General features: G+C 36.4%; 1 protein-coding gene across 1 annotated transcript in view; it reads left to right on the forward strand.

The window, feature by feature from the left end:
- Window positions 1–23,344, forward strand: part of GLIPR1L2 (GLIPR1 like 2) — a 43,011-nt gene extending 19,667 nt beyond the window's left edge. Inside the window, exons 2-6 of the mRNA XM_065524584.2 lie at window positions 502–747; window positions 2,913–3,016; window positions 14,249–14,334; window positions 22,034–22,060; window positions 22,143–23,344. Coding sequence (XP_065380656.1) covers window positions 502–747; window positions 2,913–3,016; window positions 14,249–14,334; window positions 22,034–22,060; window positions 22,143–22,513 — 834 coding nt within the window. The 3' untranslated portion in view covers window positions 22,514–23,344. The remainder of the gene's footprint in view (window positions 1–501; window positions 748–2,912; window positions 3,017–14,248; window positions 14,335–22,033; window positions 22,061–22,142) is intronic.
- The last annotated feature ends 4,340 nt before the right edge of the window (window positions 23,345–27,684 follow it).

A 27,684-nucleotide genomic window follows, 5' to 3' on the forward strand; every position in this document is an offset into this window, starting at 1 on the left:
ATATATAAAAATATATATAATTATAATAAAGCAATTTGAGGACAAAATTTATGCTGACTTAGCATTTTATTCTTGACAATATGATATTTTGCATATAATCATTACTTAATAAATACCTCTTAAATGAATAGTATTTTAGACTGTTGTAATTGTGTGTACAAAAAGGCATGAGTTTAAAAATTTATACTCTGAGCAGACTATAGGAAAGTGTATTACATACTTCTGAACAGACTACATGTGAAAATAGTATCATTTCCATCATCTAGCATTCTAATATTTTAATTACAAATACATACATAGTACTTTGTCTCAGGAAATGGTCATTTCATTTTTTATTATCCCATAGAAGTTTTTCCCAATAGAAATTTCTCAACCAAGATGCACGAGTACAAAGTTAGAATTGTTTCCTTTAAATCTATTGATAAGAACTCAAGAAAAAATATTTTAGACTACAAAAAAAACTTCTTATTTTGTTCTCTTTGCTTTTCGAATATTTTTCAGACTTGGGATGTAGCTTTATCACGGACTGCTAGAGCATGGGGAAAAAGATGTGTGTTTGAGCATAATATTTATTTAGAAGATGTACAAATGGTCCATCCTAAATTTTATGGTATTGGTGAAAATATGTGGGTCGGCCCTGAAAATGAATTTACTGCAAGTATTGCTATCAGAAGTTGGCATGCAGAGAAGAAAATGTACAATTTTGAAAATGGCAGTTGCTCTGGAGACTGTTCTAATTATGTTCAGGTATCTAATTTTTATTTTGTTATTAATTCAAATACTTTTTAATTGCTTTATGCCTAGTTTTATTATGTTTCAAATTTGTACATAAACTCAAATAATAAAATTATTACATTTAATAAGATCACACTTTTAATCAATCTTCCTAGTCTTCAAAATGTCTACCATCCCATCTTTTATGTGAACCATACAATTAAAACAATATTTTAAATGGAGTAAACCTACTCTCCATGTTCAAAGATGAAAAGCACTTTCCTAAAAATAATGTACACTGGAAAAGGAGGAAAGAAACCAGTAAATAAAAATAATTTATAAATTATTGACTATAAACATAAGTAGAAGATTTTTTTGCACATATCAGTACACATACTACTATATAGCTGATTGACTAAAACATTTGGAATGCAAATTAATAGTATTGTTTCCGGCCGGGCGCGGTGGCTCAAGCCTGTAATCCCAGCACTTTGGGAGGCCGAGGCGGGCGGATCACAAGGTCAGGAGATCAAGACCACAGTGAAACCCCGTCTCTACTAAAAAAAATACAAAAAAAAAAATTAGCCGGGCGCGGTGGCGGGCGCCTGTAGTCCCAGCTACTCAGGAGGCTGAGGCAGGAGAATGGCGGGAACCCGGGAGGCGGAGCTTGCAGTGAGCCGAGATCGCGCCACTGCACTCCAGCCTGGGCAACAGCGTGAGACTCCGTCTCAAAAAAAAAAAAAAAAAATAGTATTGTTTCCCTGCCTCTGGTTCAATAATCCACCCTCACACTTCATACTCCAGGAATATTGAAGCACTTATGGTACATAACCTTTGTTATTTTACACATCACATTGTTTAACAATAATTTATTTATATGTCTGATACTACACTGAGGGCAGGGACCTTGCCTTTTCATCCATATATTCTCAACAACATGACATTATTTAGGTCTGCAATAAATATTTGTTTCAGGAATCAAGAAATCATTACATGAACTCCCACATTTATTTAAAAGGTAGTTTTTCAATCAACAAACCCTTATGTCACGTTTTATGTAGAACTTAACATTTTGGAATTTGTTCATGTTGAACTCATGTCTTTCTCTTTCATCCAATCATGCTTCAAAAATTTTTTCATTATTTTTTTTTCTGATCATTTCTTCCTTCTAGAAAGTTACAGTGATTTTCCATTGACTTGCTCCTATCAAACCTAGCCTCTTTAATATGGCTTTAATACTCAGTAAACTAACCAAATCTACTCCCTGATATGGTACTCTGTGTTTTTATTCCTTAATTCTAGTCTCCTAGACATTTTCATTTCCTGCATTTGACATGCTTAACTTCACTTTAACTCTTGCAGATATTCTATTCTTTATTCTTCTAATGTATCACCTTTTTAATGTGTCACTTTATTTCTTTAAGGATCACACTTTTAAAACCACTAAGGCCTGAGATAAAGAATAAAACAAGAATGGTTCCTCTTTCTTGCACAGAGATTAACAAAACAAGTACTTTTGGGTTCACTTGGAAGTATTAGAAATATTAAAGTTATACAGATAATTTCTGGAATGCCTTTGATTATTCCCATCTTTTTTACTCCAATTCAAGATCTGTTTCTCTTTTATAGAAACCAGCTCTTTTATTTCATTTTTTAATGAAAAGGCCAGCTTTTGTTTTGTCCTGCAATAGAATTTTCTTAACAAAGAGAAAGAGAAATGCCAATAGCATTCAATTCTTCTCTACTCTTGTATCTCTTTTAGTTTCTATAATCGGATTGTCTCTCTTTTTCTCCCTTTTTCCCACAACTTCCATCTTTTAAAAACTTATTCTCCTCTTTCCCATCTTCTCTATTCCAATAACCTAGAACTTTCCAATTCAACCAGAGGTTGAAAATTGATTCATCAGGTGTGACTTCCTCTGTCTCTGAAGCATTATTCTGGGTTGACCGTGTTCTCAAACAGTTCTTCCTAAGAATATGGTATTGGTAGAATCTATTGAAGTATTTCTCTAAATACAGTGTTGAAAATGCTGCCCCAACTCTGTGGTAACTCTCTACATGTCTCTAAATAAAAATAGTTTGTATTTCTTGAATTGCTTGGTGAAAAGTTCTATGTGAATGGAATATATTATTGTTTATAATATGAAAGTAAATGTTTAAAATTAAATTTTGTGTCTTTCTTGAAATTTTTATTTTAGCTTGTTTGGGACAACTCTTACAAAGTTGGTTGTGCTGTTACTCCATGTTCAAGAATTGGACATATTATACATGCAGCAATTTTCATATGCAACTATGCACCAGGGTAAGTTACTTAAAATTAATAAAAGAATATAAAAATAAATTCAGAAAATTTCAAGATAAGTTTTTCTAACTTTCAATATATTTTTATGTTTTTTGAACTATAAAATAATTAAATATAATACTTTACATTGAAATATTTTCAATTTTATAATGAAATAAGTCATAAATTGGACATATTGATTTTACTTATACACTGGCCAAATATTACTTCCTAGAATAACCTTAACTTTAGTATTATTTCACAATATTTCACTTAATTAGCATAAGACAAATTATTTTCCAGAATAGTTTATTCTAAAATTTATAGTAGAAGTAGAAAGAAAATTAGATGTGTTGAAATTTATTCAGTAAGAATTGTATCAGGAATATGTCAGTTTTGTAACATGAAGAGCACTTTTAATTGACCACCCCTTGGAGATTATTGACTGGGACCTGTCTTATACATATAAGGAATTGTCACATCTCGAGATTGAAGAGCACTTCAAACAACTTTTAGTCAAGGTATTCATATATGACTATACCGTATACCTGAGTACCTTCAAATGATGGAAAATAACTACATCTCAAAATAGCTTCCATTTCTTGAGAGCTCTTTTGGAAATTTCCAAGCTTTCTTAGAGGTCAATATAATACTATAAGTAATATTGTTATAACTTCCAAATAAGTTAGAAAATGTTTGAATTAACATCTTAAATAAACAGTAAGAATTGACTGCCTACCAAGATTGAGAAGGAATTTCTGCCAAATAAAATGCTTTGAGACTAAACCAGAAAGAAAAATTTAAAAAGTAGTGATTACTGATTGTATTCCCCTGGCTAAGAAAAACAGTAGAACTATGCTTTGCGTCAAATTAAACTCAGAAAGCTCTTTCCTGATGAGAAGTCTTGCTAACTTTGAACATAGACATGCAAAATAAGTTTGGAATATAGAGTTGCAAAACATTTTAGGCGTCCTTTCACTCCTACAGACTGGAAGCATTGGGATACCTATTACTTGCAGAAACTTTAAAAATTACTACTGATTGGTGTTGCAAATTCAAACAGAATTGTACACCGGGGAGGAGGGGGTTGGTAGAGGATTTTCTGGGGCACAAATCCTCATTTATTCACTCAGCAAGTATGTACAGACTCTGTTCTTTCTACTAACAAGATGTAAAAGACACCACATTTAGTTTATAGTCTTGGCAGGGAGACAAACACTTTAATAAGTGAACACATAGATAAATAACATTTTAATTAGACAATAAAATATACTGCAAAAAGCAAGATTAGCAAATAGAGAATGACTGGTCTAGAAGATAGATAGGGTAGTCACAGAAGAAGGGTATCATTTGAGCTGAAAACCAGATGTTCCAGGTAGAAGTATGTTCCAGGTAGGAGCATGTATAAAAATCTCAGAGACTGGAATGAGTTTAACATGTTTGAGAAAGGAATAACTGTGGTTAGAGGTAGGAGTTGAGGTAGAGAATTAGATGACAGCTAGACCAAATATAATAACATACGTTATGTTAAAGATTTTGGAATTTATCCTAAGTAATGACAAAGCCAGTGGAAGGTCTTAAACAGAGTGACATGATCTCACTTTTGTTTTGAAAAGAACACCTTAACAAAAAGATTACTGTGACTGTTGGTAGAGAATGAAATATAAGGAAACAAGAGTGTAAAGAGGAAGTATAATTAAGAGGCTGTTTCCTATAGTACAGGCTACAGACTGATATTTTGGATTAGGGTTTTAGCATGTGGATTTTTTATCGAGTTAGATAATGAATTACCACAAATGTAGTGATTTAAAGCAGAACCCATTTATTATCAAACAGTTCTATAGGTCATGAACCCAGGCATATTGTGACAGGATTGTCTTCCCAGGGTCTCAAAGGCCAAAATCCAGATGTTGACTAAGTATTCGCCTGGAGGATTGGAGAAGTACCTGCTTCCAAGCTCATTCAGGCTGTGAGCAGAATTTAGCTCTGTATGATGATGGGACTCTTGTCCTTGTTTGCTTGCTGGCTCTGAGCCATGTGTTGTCTCATCTTCTGGAGCTGCCCATGTTTCTTTGACACGTGGCCCCACCATCTTCAGGTCAGCAAAGATATGTCAGAGCCTTCTCATGTTTCAAATCTCTGACTCCTCTTCTGTGACCAGCTAAAGAAAACTCTCTGCTTTTAAAACACCCATAGGATGAGTCAAAGCCAACCTAGATAATGTCAATATTTTAAGGTCAGTAGCGCCTTATACTATAATTATGGAAGTAAAATTAATCATATTCACTCTCCTGAGAATTATGCATTGCATGTACATGAGGAGTGGAGGATCTTGTGATTTATCTTAGAATTCTGCCTACCATAGAATGGAAATAGTGAGGAAAGGTCAGTTTCTGGGAATATTATGCAGGTGGAGCTAATAATACAAGCCAATTGGCTTGACTTTAGGGATAGATTGAATAAAATAATCAAGCAACACTGTGCCTATGTCTTTAGTCTAAAAAAACTGGGTGGATGGTGATTTCATTAACTTAGAGAAGATCAAAGGGTATGTTTTCTATTTGGGTATATTAGATAAAAAAATAAATGCAGGAAATGTGATAGAATCATGAGAAACAGAGAGCCATATGAAAGTATGTAGTTGTTTTCTAAGTAGAGGCAATTTCTGGTAAAAAGGCTCTGAAGTGAAAGTCACAGTGAATGAGATCAGCATGTGGGAGAGTGAATATGGAGACAATTTAAGAACTAAGTCCTGGGGCACTATGCTATTTCAAACTAAGGCAAAAGAGCTAGTAAAGGAGAATGAAGAGAGGCTAATGAGGTATGAGGGAAACCAAAAACCTGCTGGTAAGGTACTTGGAAGTCAAGTGAAGAACATGAACTAAGAAGCCCAAACTGGTTAACTCTATGAGATGCTGCTGAGAGAATGAGAAATTGAGGAAGGAGAACTGACAGTTCCATTAGATGAGATGAAGGTATTTGGTGACCTTAAGAAGAATAGTGATTCAGGGGTCTCAGATGACTACAGTGATAAGATGAAGCTACTAGTTGTTGAAATCACCCTTTTTTTCTTGCTACTCTCCTATGGCATAGGCTTCTTTGTCTTGAAATTTCTGTTAACCATTTTTCCTTTGATACAAATATTGGCAAGTCTACCTTGAAGGATCTAGATTGGAACATATATCAGTCAACTCAGTCCAATTCTTATTTGATTATGTACCTAAAATAGGCAATCACATTATCTCTCTTAAGGATAGTTGGTAGAAAAATCAATCCATTACAATATTATAAAATATTGGGTAGAAATGAATGTAAAATAACCAAATTGAAAATTAGAAGGTATAGTGGGATGAACGGTGCCCCCCAACCAACGTTAAATATATTTAGGCCCTAATTTCCAGAACCTGTCATTATTACTTAAATGGCAAAAGTGTGAATATTACCTAATATGGCAAAGATGTGGTTAAGATAAGGATCTTGAGAAAAGGAATTTATTCTGGATTATTTGGGTGAGGGCTAAAGAGGAGAGGAGGATTCAGCATTAGACACACAGAAGAGGAGGAGACAGTGTGACCACAGCGGAAGCGGCTAAAGTGATGCATCCAGAAGCCAAGGAGCTAAGGCCACCAGAAGCTGGAAAAATCAAAGAACAGATTCTCAGAGCCTTTGGAGGGAGCACAGTCCTGCCAACACCTTGATTTTGGACTTTGGGCCTCCAGAACAGTGAATAAGTTAATGTTGTTTTAGCCACCCAATTTGTGGTAATTTGTTAATATAGTTACAGAAAATTAATGCAGAATAGAAGAATAAAACAGACCTGGCCATGCATACAGAAAACAACAAGTCAAAGCAACCTTGAAAATTTTTCTCAGAAACACAAAGGTGAAGAATAGAGGTCAAAATATATAGAAAAAATGAAATATGTATGGCATATAAATCTACAAATTGATGTTTCTAAACAATAGAGAAGGGCAAAGGAAAGAGAAATGAGAAAGAAAAGAAAATGATCCCAATCTACAAAGATATCTGTATAAAGATTAGAATAGTTTATAATGTATCAGAAAAAAACAGAAACAGAATTTACATATAATTATTTACTAGTCCTTATTTTTCATTTTCAAAGATAGAAACACACATTTTAAGTACAATTTTAAAAAATAAAATAAAAGAATATTAATTCAATTACTCTAAAACTTAAATATTGGAAAAGACATAAAGATGACCATAAGAATTTATGCTATTGATAGGTAATGTTATTAACTGAGCTAGGAAAAGATACAGAGTGGAGGGAAAAGAACTGTTTTTATTTTTAGGCATGTTGGATCTGCAGTTGACTACAGGACCTTTCATTTAGTTAAATATAATTTTGTTGTAAGTGTGCCAAAGACATTGCACATTACATTTTATGTAATGTAATTTACAAATATTTCCCCAAATATTAATGTTTAACTGTTGACTTAAGATGCAATTCATTTTTGTCAAATCATATTGCTTTGTTTTACTGTAGAAACAAAGGTATCAATTTTTTTCCATGGGTTTTGAGGTTTGTGTCATACATAGATAAGCTTTCTCAAAATATTACTGCTATTTTTAATTATCTCATATTTTCTTCTAGCAATTTTTATGCTACCCATTTTGCTTCTGTACATTCTGTAAGCTGGTATGAGAATATCTTGCTTAAAATAACTATAAAGACTGGACAAAACATATACAACAACTGTTTTTAGGCATTAGAAAACAACCAGTGTGGGTCTTTGATCTCTGCAAATAAGAAAGAACTCAGCAGGAGTCACGTATTTGTTCCAGTTTTCTCCCTGAAAGTGTTTCCCAAACTGTAGCCAGAGAAACAGAATCCAAGCAAAGAATGTGTTTTTTTTTTGGGGGGGGGGTGTAAAGGAGATATCAGTGTCTGTCAATGCTAAGGTGTCTGGTATTTGGGACCAGGATCTCAAAGAGGAGGAGGCTACAAAGAAGAAGCCCCCCAAGTCTATGTAAAAACTTTCTGTGGGTCTTTGGCCAACTCTTTAGCTGCACTTCACAGTGCAAGATGCTCAATGGATTAGTGGGGACCAGCTATTCGGAAGCTGAAGATCTGCACAGATATTTCAGAAGCTGCACAGTGCTGAAAAGACAGAGTTGCAGTTTGAGCCCAGCCAAAATGGTGAGTTGTTGGTTAACACCCTGGGCACCCACTTGTGGATTCAGAAAGGCCATGCCCTAAGAGTAAGAACCATACCCGAAGAGTAAGCCCACCATAGGAATAAGGGAAACAGTAATGTAGACCCATCTAATCCTAAAACCAGCCCTCAACAGGATGGCGGTTATCTGCCAGTAATTTCACTGCCAGATAAAACAAAACTCGCCATTTTTTTTAAAGGAAGCTGATGTGATGGTTAATTTTATGTGTCAGCTTGGCTAGGCTGTGGTGCCTAGTTGTTTGGTCAAAGCAGCCTAGATGTTGCTGTGAAGGTTTATTTTAGATGTGATTAACGTTTAAACCAGTAGGCTTTGAATAAAGCAGATTATCCTCCATAATTTCAGTGAGCTTCACCCAATCAGTTGAAGGTCTGAGGTCCTTTCAGCTTTGAAGAGAAAAGTCTGAGGTCTCCAGAAGAGAAAGGAATTTGCCTCCAGACTCCCTCCTTCAAACTCAAGACTATAACATCAGCATTTCCCTGGATCTCCAGCCTGCCAGCCTGCCTTGCAGATTTTGGACTTACCAGCTCCCATGAGCCAATTCCTTAAAATAAGAGTCTTTCTCTCTCTCTCTTTCTCTGTCTCTGATGTGTGTGTGTGTATGTTTATACACATGCATATACATCATATTGGTTATATTTCTCTGGAGAACTTTAATACAGATTTTGGTACCAGCAGTGGGGTTTGAGACCACCAAGGACATATTCAATTAGATCTGCTGGAACCTATGGCCCAAATGGCAGATCAACTAGTGTGGCATCCTGCACCTGTTGGCGCCTTCTCTTGCTCTGGGCCTCACTCAAAAGTAGAAGCTTTCAAGTCACTCAGAAAATGCACTGCAACAGCACACCCAAATGAGGAATATGTTGCCTCCAAATCCAAAAAGACCTGCTACGTTTTTTTTGTTTTGTTTGTTTTGTTTTTTTGCCTCTCGTTTGGTTACAGAAGGAGGTAAGTGCAACAACATATCTTTCACTTTAGAAGGGATATCTCAACATGCATCATACCACTGTACCCTAGAAACTTCACTGAAGTAGAAGACCCCTGGTTTTGTGTCAGATATTGAACCTGAATTTTGTCAAGCCCCAAGACCTAACTACCAGAAATACAGAGACTATAGTAACAAGGTAAACAGCATCACAGTGGTATAGTCACTCAAGTCCTAACACCTAAGACTTCCGGAAATAGGGTGATTTGGGGTGTAATTAGTTAAGATGAGGTCATAGTGGAGCAGGTTAGGTCCCTAATCCAATATGATTAGTAACTTTATAAGAAGATGGAAATGTGGAAACACAGAGACATGGGGCTAATGTCATGCAAAGAAGGAATGATGTGTCTACAAGACAAGGAACACCAAAGATTGCTGACCATCACCGAATGCTAAGAGAGAGGCATGGAGTGAGTCTCCATTGGAACCCTCAGAAGGAACCAACTCTGCTGACACCGTAATTTTGGCCTTTTCGCCTTAAGAACTATAAGATAATAAATTTCTGTTGTTTTTAAGCCATCTAGTTTGTGGTACTTTGTTACAGCAGCCTGAGAAAACTAATACACAATGATAAAAACCAACAAATATCTCCCATAAAATTCAACCAAGTTCAGCTTCCCTTCCCAATTTAAAAAGAAGCTAACAAGTGAAACTTAGCAAAATTAGAGAAAAATTTTCTTTTCATTAAAATGGTGTTTTTAAAGAACAGACAACCCTCAAACTAAAAGGTATCATCATATTTAGTGGTGATATCTACAAGAATTGCCATTAAGGTTTTAAAAAGATAAGAATATTCATTCCATAAGAATCAATCAAGATACCAGTGTTAGTGAAAAAAAGCAAATCAATGCAATTAGACACAAGAAAGAAATAACGGGCCTAAATGAAAGATGAAAGCAGATACCTTATTATTCAATACTAAAGAAACCCAAGATTCCTCATTTTAAAAACTAAAAATAATATAATTCAGCAAATCAACAATTTATAAAATTAATATTCAAAGCTTAAGAGCTTTCCTATCTATGAAATTATGAGTTAGAAAATACTATAAGACAATATGTATAAAAACATAAGATATATCTTAAAAATTTACAGACTCAATATGAAGAAAATGTTTACAGTTTACTAAAATATTTAATAGAAGAATTTTTAAAATGGAAAAACATACCATGTTTATAGATGAAATATTCAGTGTCTTAAAGTCACTTCAGTCTTTATCCATCCATACACTTAATTCAATTCAGATTAAAATTTTTAATCAATATTTTTATAAGTTGATATAACTGGATAACATTACAATTTATATGGAAAAAAATAAACATTGGTATATTATTAGGTAAAGAAGGTAATGAATGACAAGGGGAGTTATAGCTACCAGATTTCAAAATATGTCATGAAGCTGCAATAGTTAAAAGGCTAAAATAAGGGCATATGAATAGATAGAGTTATTGTGTTATGTAGGTGAGGGTCAATAAGTAGATCCAAATACATATGTAGTGATTATGATAAAGGTGGCATTTAAAATCACTGGTTAAAGTATTTAAGTAATAGAATTAGGAGAGAGCCTCCTGGCTGGATAAAAGTAAAACTGAGTTTTTCACTCATCTTAGAAAAATAAATTTCTAATAGATAAAAGATTTAAACATTAAAAAGTGAAGTCATGAAGGCTATATTAGTGAATTTACTTATGATTTGGAAGGTATAAGGACCTATCAGAACACTAAAGTCCAGAAACTATAAAGGAAAACATGTATGAATCTGAGTATAGAAAAAGTCATTTATTAAATGGGAAATCCTTTCCCTATTGCTTGTTTTGGTCAGGTTTTTCAAAGATCAGATGGCTGTAGATGTGTGGCGTTATTTCTGAGGCCTCTGTTCTGTTCCATTATAGTATAGTTTGAAGTCGGGTAGCATGATGCCTCCAGCTTTGTTCTTTTTGCTTAGGATTGTCTTGGCTATTTGGGCTCTTTTTGGTTCCATATGAAATTTGAAGTAGTTTTTTCCAGTTCTGTGAAGAAAGTCAATAGTAGCTTGATGGGGATAGCATTGAATCTATAAATTGCTTTGGGCAGTATGGCCATTTTCACAATATTGATTCTTCCCATCCATGAGTATGGAGTGTTTTTCCATTTGTTCGTGTCCTCTCTTATTCATGTCCTTTGCGGGGACATTGATGAAGCTGGAAACCATCATTCTTAGCAAACTATCACAAGAACATAAACCAAATACCACATGTTCTCAAGTGGGAGTTAAACAATGAGAACACATGGATACAGGGAGGGGAACATCACACACTGGGACCTGTCGGGATGTGGGGTGCGAGGGGAGGGATAGCATTAGGAGAAATATCTAATGAAGATGATGGGTTGATGGGTGCAGCGAACCACCATGGCACATGTATACCTATGTAACAAATCTTCACATTCTGCACATATACCTGAGAATTAAAGTATAATTTTAAAAATTAAATGAAAAAAAGAAGAGACAATAGAATGGAAGCCAGTGTTGTGGTGATGTATAAGAAGTAGTGAAAAATGAAACAACTTGCTGTAAGTAGTCTAGTTGTTCTGGCTGTTTGAGATGGAAAAATCGACATCTGTTTCATGTGCTTTAGCTCTTGTTCTGTTAACAATGTACAGACTATGTGAGTCTGGATGGAGAACTTTGAAGAACCTGCCTACAAATTGTAATTGCTACATTGTCAAGCTGTGGGCTGTATTACCCCCTTGATGAACAAGATAGTGGCAGATATGAGTCTAGTGTAGGCAAAGAAAGTTTCTACCACTGCCAGAATTGTGCTGTCATTTTGAAAGACTGTGTATCTATTACAATTTTTGAATAATTGTCTTCTAATGAACTTGGGGTTGGAAATGGGTACACTTGTCTGTTAAGACACCCAGGCAACATGTCCTTATCTAGGATCTGGACACATGCTCTATAGGTAGCATTGTACTGAGGCTATGGCCAGATGGAGGCTAAGAAAAGTTCTAGAAGACTATGTTCAAGAGTCTTGACTTGGTCTTGGTGAACCACTGGTCTGCTTCTTAGAAAATGTAAATTTTCTAAGGCATTGCCAGGGCAGCTGTGAAATATCAGTGGACTTTGCTGCTTATAGATACTTACCTATTATTTCCTCCTAATCTGGCCCAATAATTCCAATTGAAGTTGGGAGGTGTGCCGTGGATCCAGACTTAAGTTGATTTAGGTTCACTTTCTTAGAAACTCAGACCTAGAGGAAGATTAACATAGGGGAGAGTATTAGCCTGACATTTCTGGCTGTCTAATAGAAATAATGATTATAAAACTCAACTCTTTGAAAGAGGGGACTCATTGTAGTCTACCACAGTGTGGATTTATTTATTTTCAGTTTTACGTATGTATATATGCATTATTATATTTGTTTATTTGCCTTTCCACAGTTTTGCCAGGCTACAGATATCAGACATTATGATCTTGGGGTGACTGGCCTATGCTCTAGTTCTCAAAGGCAGTTTTTATAGTGAGTAGCTTTTTACTTAGGCATAAGGACAGAGGTCTCCCATCCTTGGGACCTCAGGAGACAATACATCTGCTTTTGTGTTGGAGGCATCTGTTTTGGTGAAAAAGTGTTAGGACAGGAAAAATAGACCAGGGTGTAGCTAAAGGTGACTAGAGCAACTCTTGAGTTTCTGCTGTGGCTGGGTTCTAAACAAAATGCCTTTCTTTCTTGAAATAGTTGGATAATAGAACAGTAAAACTGAAGAAGTGATATATGATCTACAAATAACCACAAAACTCTGGATGTTCCTGATGGACTTGAATGCTTACAATTCAAGGGTATCAGATGTCTTATTGGGTATCACTCAAACGCTCTGATTAAATAAGATATATCTGAGAAATGTGATACTCAGGTTTTTGAACATATGTTTCTTAGGCTTGGCCATTCTTCCTGAAGGCCTAATAAGGCCTAACCAAGGACTTAAATAACGAATGTTTGTTTTTATAGCTACAAATTATGTACCAGGTAAATAGGCAATCCTGATTAAATTACCAGAATTAATGACATTGCCCCCACTCAAAAGTATCTTTTCCCTGCTTGTTTTCTCTACCTTTCTTATCCTAGATCATTTATTTAAATTTCCCAACTTAAAAGTACTTTAGGGCCTTTTTTCTCATTTAGCTCTAGGCAATTGATGTAATTATTTCTTACTTCTCTCTTCAGCTCTGTACAGTGGGTTAAATCAACTTTGTAAATTCCCGTTTATATTTATTTGCTTCTTTATAAATTTATGTGTTTTTATATACACCCCCAAAATAATTCATGCAGATGAGTCTTTGGGACATAAGCATTTCAGAATTTTGTAAACTCTATAGATACTTAATATATCATTTTTATAAAACTTTTTATGTATTTGAGCCAACCAGGAAGCAATTAATTATAAAACATTCTATAGACATTTATTTATTTATTTATTTATTCATTTATTTATTTATTTATTTTAGAGACAAAGCCTTGCTCTGTTGCCCAGGCTAGAGTGCAGTGGCACAGTCATAGCTCACTGCAACCGCAAACTCCTGGACTCAACTTATCTTCCTTCCTCAGTATCCTGAGTAGCTGGGACTATAGGCACTCACCATGCCTGGCTAATTTAAAAAAATATGTTTTTGAAGAGACGAGGTCTTGCTCTGTTACCCAGGCTGGTCTCGAACTCATGGTCTCAAGAGATTATCCTACATTGGCCTCCCAAAGCACCAGTATTACAGGTGAGGGAGCTACCCCACCCAGCCTACATCATTCATTTTTAAAGGATACATTTTGCTATAAACTAAAATGAAAGAAGCTTTAAACCCCATTCTTATATTTAATTATAATACTTTGTTTCTAGGGCATGGGAATTCGTTTCAGAAAAGACTGTTTCCTGGGGGAGAAGAAAAGGGAAGCATTGAATCTCTAATTAAAGTATTTCCTTAAATCCAGTTTCTTAACTCACGTTTTTAACCTGATTAAATATTAGTAACTATATTATTTAAATTACATGTAAAAATTGAAGCTTATTCTAACTAAATGTTTTCTGCTTTTTTGTTTATAGAGGAACGCTGACAAGAAGACCTTATGAACCAGGAATATTTTGTACTCGATGTGGCAGACGTGACAAATGCACAGATTTTCTATGCAGTAAGATAAAGAAAATAACTTAAACATGAAAAAAATGCATAATGGATTGGACAAGAAAAATAAGTGATTGAACACTAGTTTTTTATTGTCATGTTAATATTATTCCTTTGATCAGAATGCTACTATTACATTATCAAAGGATGGTTGACACAGTATCATCTTTAGATTTTTCTAAACTGTAGAGCCTTTTCTGTTCTATCTTAACCCTATTCCTTCCCCTGAGGACATACCAGAGTGTCCGAAAGAAGGAATGAGAACTAACAGTTTTACCCTGATAAAGCTTCACAGTTTATTCCCAAACAGCAGACTGTTTGATAATAACTGCTTTAAAGGATAGTATATTCCAAAATATTTATGAAGTAGCATATATTTAATACCCTTTTCTTTTAGTTTTTCCTCCAAAAAGCTGAAATGTCCAAATATTTAGAAAGTAAAAAGTAGAAAATATGTTTGATTACATTTTTCTTTTAGTTTTTCCACATGAAAGAATATACTCCAAAAGTATAACTATAGCTAAAATATACAATGCTTAGGAATATGGGAGGAGATAAATTAGGATAATAAGTAAATAGCATATTATGTTGTTTTATAATTATTATACTTTAAGTTCTGGGGTACATGTGCAGAACATGCAGGTTTGTTACATAGGTATATATGTGCCATGGTGGTTTGCTGCACCCATCAACCCATCATCTACATCAGGTATTTCTCCTAATGCTATCCCTCCCCTAGCCCCCGACCCCCCAACAGACCCTGATGTGTGATGTTCTTCTCCCTGTGTCCATGTGTTCTCATTGTTCAACTCCCACTTATGAGTGAGAACATGTGGTGTTTGGTTCTATGTTCTTGTGATAGTTTGCTGCGAATGATGGTTTCCAGCTTCTTCCATGTCCCTGAAAAGGAAATGAACTAATCCTTTTTTATGACTGCATAGTATTCCATGGCATATATGCCACATTTTCTTTATCCAGTCTATCATTGACAGGCATTTGGGTTGGTTCCAAGTCTTTGCTATTGTGTATAGTGTTACAATAAACATACGTGCGCAGGTATCTTTATAGTAGAATGATTTATAATTCTTTGGGTATGTACCCAGATTACTGGGTCAAATGGTATTTTTGGTTCAAGATCCTTGAGGAATCGCCACACTGTCTTCCACAGTGGTTGAACTAGTTTACACTCCCACCAACAGTGTAAAAGTGTTCCTATTTCTCCACATCCTCTCCAGCATCTGTGGTTTCCTGACTTTTTAATGACTGCCATTCTAACTGGCGTGAGGTGGTATCTCATTGTGGTTTTGATTTGCATTTATCTAATGACCAGTGATGATGAGCTTTTTTTCATATGTTTGTTGGATGCATAAATGTCTTCTTTTGAGAAGTGTCTGTTCATATCCTTCTCCCACTTTTTAATGGGGTTGTTAGCTTTTTTCTTGTAAATTTGTTTAAGTTCTTTGTAGATTCTGGAAAAGAGACAGGGTCTTTCTTTCTGTCACACAGGCTGGAATGAAGTGGTTTGATCATAGCTCACTGTAACGTTGAATTCATGGGCTCAGGTGATCTTCCTGCCTCAGCCTCCCAAGTAGCTAAGACTACAGGCATGTGCCACCATGCCCAGCTAATTTTTTTTTATTTTTTGCAGAGACAGGATCTTGTTGTGTTGCCCGGGCTGGTCTCAAACTCCTGGCCTCAAGTGGTCCTCCTACCTCACCCTCCCAAATATATGATATTTTTGTGCTGAAGAAAAAACAGAAACAAAAACTAGTGGACAGTTTTACTATAACACCATTTCAGGGATGATTCCACCTAACATCTCTGCTGTTGCTTCAGTTGAATCAAGATGCAAACTCTTGTTCTTCCTCTTTTCGTTGTCTTTCTTTTTCTGAAAAATTCAATACTAAAGTCATTGAGCAGGTCAGGGGAATGTAGTCATCTACACAGAGGGGCATCCAGAGGTGATGTGTTAGAACCTAAACAGCATAACAAAGGATCCACACGAGATGCAGTGGGCATGGAAAGGAAACCTAAGCAAGGTGAGGATGCTGTCCACATAGAGATGTGGCCACGTGTGGGAAGTCAGATCCCTCATGGAATGAAGTAACCGTCCATATATGAGGTCTGGTTTGGGGTATCAGAGCCAGAGCAGAATAAAATGATGTCCATGCAGGGATGACTCAGTATGTGGCATCTGTGCCCAGGCAAGGTGAGGAGAGCATCAACATGGGATGGAAGGGAGAGTCTGAGCCAGTGAGGAAGACATCCCTGGAGGGATGGTCTGGCAGTGGTTGTTGGAGGCCTAGAAGAATAAGGAGAAGAGTCCATATTGGAGTGGGCTGAGAAGAGATTTTGAACCTAAGCCAGTAAAGGGGGCATCCATACTTAAGGGCAATTACACATGAGGTTTCTGAGTGCAAATTAGGTGAGGAAAGTTTTAATGTGGAGAAGATGACTTGACATGGGTGAAGTCAGGGCCCAAGTTGGGTAAGGAAGGAATCCACACACAGAAGCCCAGAGCTGGGTTTCAAAGTCTGAGCAGGGTGGGAGGGTGTCCCAGCGTAGGGCCAGCCCCTAAGTTGGCCGATTAATACAAGACAATTTCTCAGCAAAAACATACTCCAAATATTACATTGGTCAGACTTATAGTAAAACAATATTGCTTTCTGAGATTCAAATGTAACCTGACATCATTTGTTTTTATTTGCTAAATCTGAGTGTCTAAGTCTAAGCAGAGTGAGGGGGGCACATATGTGTGCTAGGAGCTAGAGACAGTGATGGGAGATTGGAAGCATAGTGGGGGAATGATAAAAAAAAATTAAGTATAATGGGGGCTAGTTTCTTGCTGTCAGAAATGGAATACAAATATGTAAAGGAAAAAAGCAAGCATGAATCTTATGGTGGTGAATTGGAATTATAAGTGTTGGAAATTAAGAATTTTAATAAACATATATAAATGTGTATATATACACAGATAAAACTATAACTGTGGACTCAGTTTCAACATGTGAATAATTGTAGGGCCTCAAGAACAGAACCAAAACAATAGAACAGAAAATACAACTAGAGAGAGATATATAGATACTTAAGTAATAAAACAAATTTCACAGAAATAAAAATACCTGAATCTAAACATTGAAAGTGCACACTATGTGCCGGGAAAAAGTGACACAAAATAGTCAACACAGTAGACATAGCCTAGTAAGTTACTGGACATTAGTGGAAAAGAAAGAATCTTAAAGTATCCAAGCAAAAATGTAAGATCAGTTATTAAGAAGTTTAACGGTCTGGATTGAAGCAGAAAAATAGTCACTCTAAGTATTTTAGCAATAAAGTGTTTAACATAGGAAATTCAGTTTACCTGAATACTGTAAACACTAAGGGAGTGAAGGTCAGGGAAGTGGCCACAGTAAGGCAGAGAAGTGGCAACAAAGCTGAGAGTTCTATATTGTATTATACTAAGAAGCCACTGTGAAACTCACATTGATCCATCTTACCTGGCCTACCATCATCCCTGGTGGTTGCTTTTCTTATATCTTTCCTATTTCATTTGCATTCCTGTCATTGGCAAACTCTTACCTGAAGCTATGCAGAGAAAATAATTCACAGAACTGTACTTCCTGGTTTCAGCTCTACAATACAAAATTGACTTCACACTGATGTGGTAGTAATGCTGCTTTGGCAACTGATATTCCCACATAAAGGGGGAAAATTCAGTCTGGCTTCAAACTTCTCTACCATAACAGTAAATGCTAAGAGATGGTTGCATGATGCCTATATGCCCTTAATATAAGAAGTGTCAACCAAGAATTTATATACAGCAAAACCTATTATTCAAGTGTAATCAAATAGACAGATGTTTTGGGAGCATGCAGTTACATTTGGTGTATAGTTCTCATGAGCACTTCTTCAGTAAACTAGAGGATGACATTCACCAAAAAGAAGAGAGGAATGAAAAAACTTGAGTGAAAGAACTCTCTGTGAGCCCTGAATCTTAATAGATAGACTAAGACTAAAACAATCTGAGAGTTATAGTTACAAAAAAAATACAAGAAATATTGGAAACATGCAAATGATACAATTAATAAAACTTGGGAGGAAAAGAGAGAGAGAAAAAATATGCTTATTTCCTCATCATTTATAGCTAAGGGCCGAAGATACTAGACTATTTAAAGCTGATGAACAATAGAGGTGCAAGTAAATTTAAATGTATTTAACTATTTAATGAAACATATAATCAATAAAAATTGATGAGAAGTGAATAAAGATACAAAGAAGAAGCATACTATTACATAATTGCTCATACTAAGGCATCAATAGATACACAAATACCAAATGAGAAAATACAAACTACGTGATGAAGACTTTTTGAAAGAAAATCTAAATAGAAATCATTACATAAAATATGAAGTAAGACCAAGCGCAAAAGGCTAAAATAACCTCAGAGATCCAAAGGAAGGTCAGTTCATCTCTAAGGTGCCTGAATAATGAGTTCTAAATTTTCCTGTTGCAAGACAAAGTTCTTTGTTGCTATTGGGTTCTCTATGTATGAGAACTCATTTATCCTTCCACTGTGCTTCCTAGTGGAATTCAGGATTGTTTATCTGACCATCATGATATTGTTTAGCTCTGTGTCCCCACCCAAATACCATCTTGAATTATAATCCCCACATGTTGAGGGAGGGACCTGATGGGAGGTAATTGGATCAGGGGAGCAGTTTCTCTCATGATGTTCTCATGATATTGAGTGAGTTCTCATGAGATCTGATGGTTTAAAGTGTTTGGCAGTTGCCCCCTGCCTCTCCTGCCACCATGTAAGATGTGCCTTGCTTCCCCTTCACCCTCTGTCATGATTGTAAGTTTCCTGAGGCCTCTCCAGCCATGCAGAACTGTGAGTCAATTAAACCTCCTTTCTTTATAAATTACCCAGTCTCAGGTAGTTCTTTTTAGCAGTGTGAAAATCAACTAATACATGAAATTGGTACCAGTTATAGTGAGGCATTGCTGAAAAGATACCTGAAAATGTAGAAGCAACTTTGGAACTGGGTAACAGGCAGAGGTTGGAACCATTTGGAGGGCCCAGAAGAAGACAGGAAGATGTGGGAAAGTTTGGAACTTCCTAGAGTCTTGTTGAATAGTTTTGACCAAAATGCTGATAGTGATATGGACAATGAAGTCCAGGCTGAGGTGGTCTCAGATGGAGATGGGAAACTTGTTGGGAACTGGAATGAAGATCATTCTTGCTATGCTTTAGCAAAGAGGCTGATGGCATTTTTACCCATGTCCTAGCAATCTGTGGAACTTTGAACTTGAGAGAGATGATATAGGGTATCTGGCAGGAGAAATTTCTAAGCAGAAAAGCACTCAAAATGTGACCTGGCTGTTTCTAAAAGCATATAGTCTTATGCATTGATAAAGAGATGATCTGAAATTAAAACTTATGTTTAAAAGGGAAGCAGAGCATAAAAGTTTGGAAAATTTGCAGCCTGGCCATGTGGTAGAAAAAATATACATATATATATATATTTTTTTTTCTGGGGAGAAATTCAAGCTGGCTGCAAAAATTTGCACAAGTAACGAGGAGCCAAATGTTAATCGCCAAGACAATGGGAAAACTGTCTCCAGGATATTTCAGAAATCTTCATGGCAGCCTCTCCCATCACAGGCCCAGAGGCCTAGGAGGGAAAAATTGTTTCATGGGTCAGGCCCAGGTCCCTGCTGCTCTGTGTAGCCTTGGGACATGGTGCCCTGCCTCCCAGCCATTCCAGCTTAAGCCATGGCTCAAAGGGACCACGGTACAGCTCAGGCCATTGCTTTAAAGGATGCAAGCCCCAAGCCTTGGTAGCACCTTGGCAGCATCCATGTGTTGTTAGGCTTGCAGGTGCATAGATGACAGAGTTGAGCTTTGGGAGCCTTTGCATAGATTTCAGAGGATGTATGGAAACACCTGGATGTCCAGGCAGAAATCTGGTGCAGGGGTGGAGCCCTCATGGAGAACCTCTACTAGGGCAATGCAGAGGGGGAAATGTGGAGTTGGGGCCCCCACATAGAGTCCCTACTGGGGCACTGCATAATAGAGCTGTGAGAGGAAGGCCACCATCCTCCAGATCCCAGAATGACAACTTGCACCATGTGCCTGGAAAAGCCACAGGTAGTCCATACCAGCCTGTGAAAGCAGCCACAGGGCCTGAACCCTTCAGAGCCACAGGGGCAGAGCTTCCCAAGTCCTTGGGAGTCTGCCCCTTGCATCAGCATGCCCTGGATGTGAGACATGGAGCCAAAGGAGACTATTATGGAGCTTTAAGATTTAATGACTGTCCTGTTGGGTTTTGAACTTGTATGGGGCCTGTAGCCCCTTTGTTTTGGCCAATTTCTCCCACTTGGAATGGGAGCATTTGCCCAATGCCTGTACCTTCATTGTATCTTAGAAGTAACCAACTTGCTTTTGATTTTACAAGCTTATAGATGGAAGGGACTTGTCTTGTCTCAGGTGAGACTTTGAACTTGGACTTTTGGGTGAAGGCTGGAATGAGTTTAGACTTTGGGGGACCCTTGGGAAGGCATGATTGTGTTTTGAAATGTGAGAAGGACATGAGATTTGGAAGGGGCTGGGGCAGAATGATATGGTTTGGCTCTGTGTTCCTACTCAAATATCATCTCAAATGGTTATCTCTAAGTGCTGAGGGAGGGACCTGGTGGGAGGTGATTGGATCAGGAGGACAGTTTCCCCCATGCTGTTCTCATGATAGTGAGTGAATTCTCATAAGATCTGGTGGTTTAAAAGTGTTTGGCAGTTCTCCCCTCACTCTCCCTCCTGCCACCATGTAAGACGTGCCTTGTTTCCCCTTCACCTTCCACCATGATTTTAAATTTCCCAAAGCCTGCCCGTCCATGCAGAACTATGAGTCAATTAAACCTTTTCTCTCTATCTCTTTTTTTTTTTTTTTAGACAGAGTCTTGCTCTGTCGCCAGGCTGGAGTGTAGTGGCGCAATCTTGGTTCACTGCAAACTCCGCTTCCCAGGTTTAAGTGATTATCCTGCCTCAGCCTCCCAAGTATCTGAGACTACAGGAAAAACCTCTTTCCTTTGTAAATTACCCAGTCTCAGGTAGTTCTTTATAGCAGTGTGAAAATGGACTGATACATCTCTCAACCCAAATGAGCAGAAGAAAGGGAATTTATTTCCTAAAAACTATTATTATTATCTCATTGGACTAGTTAACTAAAAATATTGAATGCCAGGTTATAGAGCTAACTTTGCCATCTGGGAAATTAAGAGCAACTGAAAGCTTCTGAAAATAAGAATTAAATGAGGAAAGTGAATAGATTTCTAAGATTAATTAGGAGTGATCTGTGGGGAGAAAGAGAGATGAAAATAAGAGATATTATAGAATCCTAGAATGTTGGAGCTGGAACAATATTTTAAGGGCAGAAGTGGAAAACTTACGTAAGGTCAATGACGTAAAGACAGAATTAGCACTAGAATGCATATCTCCTTACTCATGTATTTCCATACTTTCTGTAACAAACGAGGCTGATTTCATTAAAGAGAATATATTGTACTTAAAATTGGCTAGTGGTTGGAGGGAGGACATCAAAGATAATGCCTGAGAGCTAGGAGAAAGTGACACTATTATTGGGAGATTTTCTTATTTTTTAGAAAAGAAATTTTATCTAATTTTTTATGGACTTTCTTTTTCTTTCTAGGTAATGCAGATCGTGACCAAGCCATATGTATGTATTGTTGTCCTTTATTTCTTGAACAATTTAACTACTTTATGTGAAATCCAGCTTTCAATTGCTTCTTTGTTTACAGATTACCGATTTTGGTATCCAAAATGGGAAATGCCCCGGCCAATTCTATGTGATCCACTGTGCACATTCATTTTATTATTGAGAATAATATGTTTTATGCTGTGTGTCATAACTGTTTTGATAGTACAGTCTCAGTTTCCAAATATCTTGTTGGAACAACAAATGATATTTACCCCTGAGGAATCTAAAGCAGAGAATGAAGAGGAGGAAAAACAGAAAGAGAAGAAAGAAAAAGAGGAAATAGAAATGGAAATAATGGAAATGGAGGAGGAAAAAGAAGAGAGAGAGGAGGAAGAGGAGGAGGAGGAGGAGGAGGAGGAGGAAGACGAGGAGAAGAAGGAAGAAGAGGAAACACAAAAAGAAAAGATGTAGGAAGAGGAAAAATAAGAGTAGAAAGAGGAGGAAAAAGATGTATCACCAATATAAGCCAAAAGTGTAATACAAAAAAGACAGACAAAAAAAAAAGTAAAACACTGAGTTTTAACAAGGAAGAAGATATGCAAACCACCATTGGGATGTTTTTTTTTCCCTTCTCTCCTATACTTATTCAGTAAATTTAAATTTGTAAAACAAAGAAACAAAAAACATGTAAGGTGGGCTCTTTGACACTAAGAACAGATAAAGACATGACAAGAAAAACTCTGAAAAACATTTGACCAGTCTAATTAATTTTAAGATTTCACCATGTTATTCTAATAAAGGAGGGAATTTTCATTTTCTAAACGTGTTTCCGTCTCTGTGCTTTAAATAGTAAGGTGCTTAAGATCATTCCAAGTTCAGAACAACCATTGAATAAAATTTGTATTTTTTTGTTTTTACTGTTACTATCATAGTTGTTATTGGTGGTAGTGGTATTTTCCAGGTGATATTAAGGTATTTGATATTATTATTTGTCTTTGTGGTTTTGGGAATAGTTTAAGTGGTACCTGTACATCCTGCTAGGATGCAAACTTACTATTTATAATTCATGTTCAATATTTCATTAAAGACTTGCTGTAATTTTCTGCCACTGAGGGCTAATAAATGCCAGAATTTTAATTAGTTGTGGTAGAGGAATCTGGGTGCTTCCAAATTTATATGATAAAATAAATAAATTTTTAGAAAATTATTAACTTGTTATTCAATATGTATAGTAAAAGTTCACAAATTAATAAGATAACTACTTACCACTAGTAATACTAATAAATGAACTAAATAAAAACACCTAGCACAGGAGATTTCTTTAGCTACAAAATAAATGGCTAGTACAGATGACCACTAAGACCTCTTCCATCAATAAATATTCATGGATCAACTTTGTAAAGGAATCAATAGTAGTTGTGAAGTATACTAGGCAAACACCTGAGGGAAAAACCTGATTCCCATGAAAATGTTCCTGAACTCAGCACCTTATATGGCAAAATAATAAATACCTTTTATTGCTCAATTTTAAAATAGGCAAAAAGCAATGTATAATATTTTTCTGATTGCCATTCCATGCTCAGCTGTCTTACTGTTGCACACTTATTAGAACTCAATGTGGCTGAGATGTGAAAGGTTGATACAATTGTATTTATGACAGGGACTTAGGGAACTTATTCTAATTGAGAATCAGAGGCTTAATAAACTGAAGGTATAAGTGAAAGAAATGACATTGAAAAAAAGAATCACTGCATATCTGATGTTGTCAAATAAAAATCTGTTTTCCAATTTTGATAGAATATTGTGTTCTAAAGCTGTATTTCTCAATGTGTGGTTCCACTGAGGGAAAAGAAAGAAGAAAAAAAAAAAAACCTAGCATAGCCAAATACCTCAAATGGTGTAAATGCTATGTGTATTAACTCTGTTGTTCTTTAGTTGTATCAATATTCTGTTAAAAACCTGTTCCTAAGTAGGGCAAGATAAGAATTATATTAAAAAGCCCTGAGCTATCCTCTTGGATTTGAGTGTTTCTGTTTGGTTTGTTTCCTTTGCTTTGTTTTTTTCCAAAGAGCTCCTCTTTGTAGAAATTAGATATTTTTCTATCTATGAAGTCAGCCTCTGTTCCACCAGTCCCCTGAGAAAAAAGCCTTAGGTAGAGAAAAGGGCTAGTTCTCTACAGTGACGTTATTTATTATTATTATTGTACATTTGTGTTGTACTTCATAGCTTCCAAAGTCCTTTCATGTATTTAATATTCAAAACCATTCTTGTGGAGCTGGCATTGCTTCTATTTTTAAAATAAGAAAACTGACCTTAGATATGTGAACATATGATGCATTTACAAGTACAATTTCTTCATTTATTAATTCCCACACATGACTAACTTGTTACGTATCTGTATGCCTAATAGAACCTGGGCCAGGCCCAGGAAATCATTTTCTCCTAGACCTCAAAGCCTGTGATGGGAGGGGCTCTGGTGAAAAACTCTTACATTTTCCCCATTGTCTTGGAGATTAACATTCATCTCCTCATTACTTATGCAAGTTTCTGCAGCCAGCTTCAATTTCTCCTCAGAAAATAGGTTTTTCTTTCTATCACATTGTCAGGCTGCAAATTTTCCAAACTTTTATGCTCTGCTTCTTTTATAAAACAACCCAAGTCACCTCTTGAGTGCTTTACTGCTTAGAAATTTCTTCCTCCATGTGAGAAATGGGAAAGTTCTTCAAAGATTATAAAAAGTCACATTTTCTTACAATAAGATTGCTATCCACTATATATATAAAAATATATATATATACATATATATATATGTGTATATATATATATATATATTCCTGATATATATAAATCAGCTGTCCTAGCTTGCTCTGGCATGCCTGGACAGAAGTACACAAGCCCCAGCCCATAGTGCATGCCACTCCTTATTTGGAGATGCTTCCTTAACTATCCCTGAGCAACTTCCTTTTCTTTCTTTGTTCTAGTCCCCTCACCTAATTAAGAATGTTTAAACTAATAACCAATCGGGTAAAGTGTAAAATGTGAGGTCCTATTCCAGCCAGTGAAAACTGGACACAGCAGTAGGGTAGACGTGTCAGGTTATAAATTACTGTGTCTCCTTTGTTTGGTGTGCTCTTGTGGCTGGACAGCTATTGGGTAGCACCCTTTCTGCAGAAAGTAAAGCTCACCTGGCTGAGAGATCATTTGTTCCCACATTTTTGTTTTGTTTTGTTTTTGCGACACCAAAAACTTCATTCCCAACATCCAGATGTCCTAAATCATCTCTCTCAAGTTCAAAGTTCCACACATCTCTAGGGCAGGGGCAAAATGCCACCAGTCTCTTAGATAAAACATAGCAAGAGTCACCTTTACTCCAGTTCCTAAAAAGTTCTTCATCCCCATCTGAGACCACCTCAGCCTGGACCTTATTATTCATATCACTATCAGCATTTTGGTCAAAACCATTCAACAAGTCTCTAGGAAGTTCCAAACTTTCCCACATCTTCCTGTCTTCTTCTGAGCCTTCCAAATGGTTCCAACCTCTGCCTGTTACCCAGTTCCAAAGTCACTTCCACGTTTTCAGGTATCTTTTCAGCAATGACTCATTCTAACTGGTACTAATTTACTTTTTTTTTTTTTTTTTTTTTTTTTTGAGACAGAGTCTCATTCTGTCACCCAGGCTGGAGTGCAGTGGCCAGATCTCAGCTCACTGCAAGCTCCGCCTCCCAGGTTCACGCCATTCTCCTGCCTCAGCCTCCCGAGTAGCTGGGACCACAGGCATCCGCCACCTCACCCGGCTAGTTTTTGTATTTTTTAGTAGAGACGGGGTTTCACCATGTTAGCCAGGATGGTCTCCATCTCCTGACCTCGTGATCCGCCCGTCTCGGCCTCCCAAAGTGCTGGGATTATAGGCTTGAGCCACCGCGCCCGGCCCTAATTTACTTTATTAATCCATTTTCACGCCACTGATAAAGACATACCCAAGACTGGGCATTTTACAAAAGAAAGAGATTTATTGGACTTACAGTTCCATCTGGCTGGAGGGGCCTCACAATCATGGCAGAAGGCAAGGAGGAGCAAGTCACATCTTGCGTGGATGGCAGCAGGCAGAGGGAGAGCTTGTGTAGAGAAACTCCCCTTTAAAAACCGATGGGGTCTCATGAGACCCATTCACTATCACAAGAACGGCCTGGGAAAGACCCGCCCCCACGATTCAGTCATCTCCTACTGGGTCCCTCCCACAACACATGGGAATTATGGGAGCTACAGATGAGATTTGGGTAGGGATACAGAACCAAATCATATCACCACCCAAAGGAAAAGAAATCATTATATTGAAAAGACGCCTGCATTCATATGTTTATCACAGCACTATTCCAAAGACGAAGTCATGAAATCAACCCAAGTGGCAGGTATTAATGTCCCTGTTATTTCCGATTGCATTTATTTGAATTGTCTCTTTTATTCATGGTTATTCTAACCAGCAGTCTATCAATATTTTTTATCTTTTCAAAGAGCCAATTTTTCATTTTTTGCTCCTTTGTATCATTCTTTTGGTCTCCATCTCATTTAGTTCTGCTTTGATCTTTGTTATTTCTTTTCTCTGCTAGCTTTAGGTTTTGTTTGTTTTTGTTTTTCTAGGGTTTTTTTTTTTTTTTTTTTTTTTTTTTACGTACAATGTTAGGTTGTTAATTTGAGATCTTCCTGTCTCTTTAATGTAGGCATTTAACACTATAAACTTTCCTCTTAGAACTGCTTTTGCTGTATCCCAGAGGTTCTGGTTTATTGTGTCTCTAGTTTCAAAATTTTTTATTGATTTCTGCCTTAATTTCATTGTTTACTCAAAGATCATTCAGGAGCAAGTTGTTTAATTTCCATGTATCTGTATAGTTTTGAGATTTCCTCTTGGCATTGATTTCTAATTTTATTCCACCCTGGTCCAAGAAGATATTTGATATGATTTTGATTTTTTTAAAATGTATTAAAACTTGCTTTATGGCCAAGAATATGGTCTATTTTAGAGAATGTTCTGTGTACTGATGAGAAAAATATATATTATTCAGTTATTGTGCAAACTGTTCTGTAAGTGTATATTAGGTCTAGTTAGTGTAGAGTTGTTTCAGTCTAGACTTTCTTTGTTGACTTTCTGCCTCCATAATCTGTCTAGTATTGGCAGTCGGGTATTGAAGCCTACCACTATTATTTTATTGCTGTTGATGTGTTTTTTTACATATAGGAATATTTGTTTTATGAATCTGGGTGCTCCAGTTTGGGGTACATATATACTTAAGGTTGTTAAATCTCCTTGTTGAATTGATCCCTTTATCATTATATAATGATCTTCTTTGTCTTTTTTTTTCTTTAACTGTTGTCGATTTAAAGTCTGTTTTCTCTGATGTAAGTATGGCTACTCCTGCTCACTTTTGGTTTCCATTTGTGTGGGATATTTTTCTCACCCCTGTACTTTGAGTCTTTACCAATTAGGTGGCATTCTTGTAAGCAGCATAAGGTTGACTTTATTTTTTTATTCAATTCACCAGTCTAAATTTTTAAAGTCGGGCATTTAGTTCAGTGACATTCAAGATTAATATTGATATGTGAGGTTTTGTTCTTGTCATAATGTTAATTGTTACCTAGTTGCTTTC

This window comes from Macaca fascicularis, chromosome 11, assembly GCF_037993035.2.
Source record: "Macaca fascicularis isolate 582-1 chromosome 11, T2T-MFA8v1.1".
Lineage (NCBI taxonomy): Eukaryota > Metazoa > Chordata > Mammalia > Primates > Cercopithecidae > Macaca > Macaca fascicularis.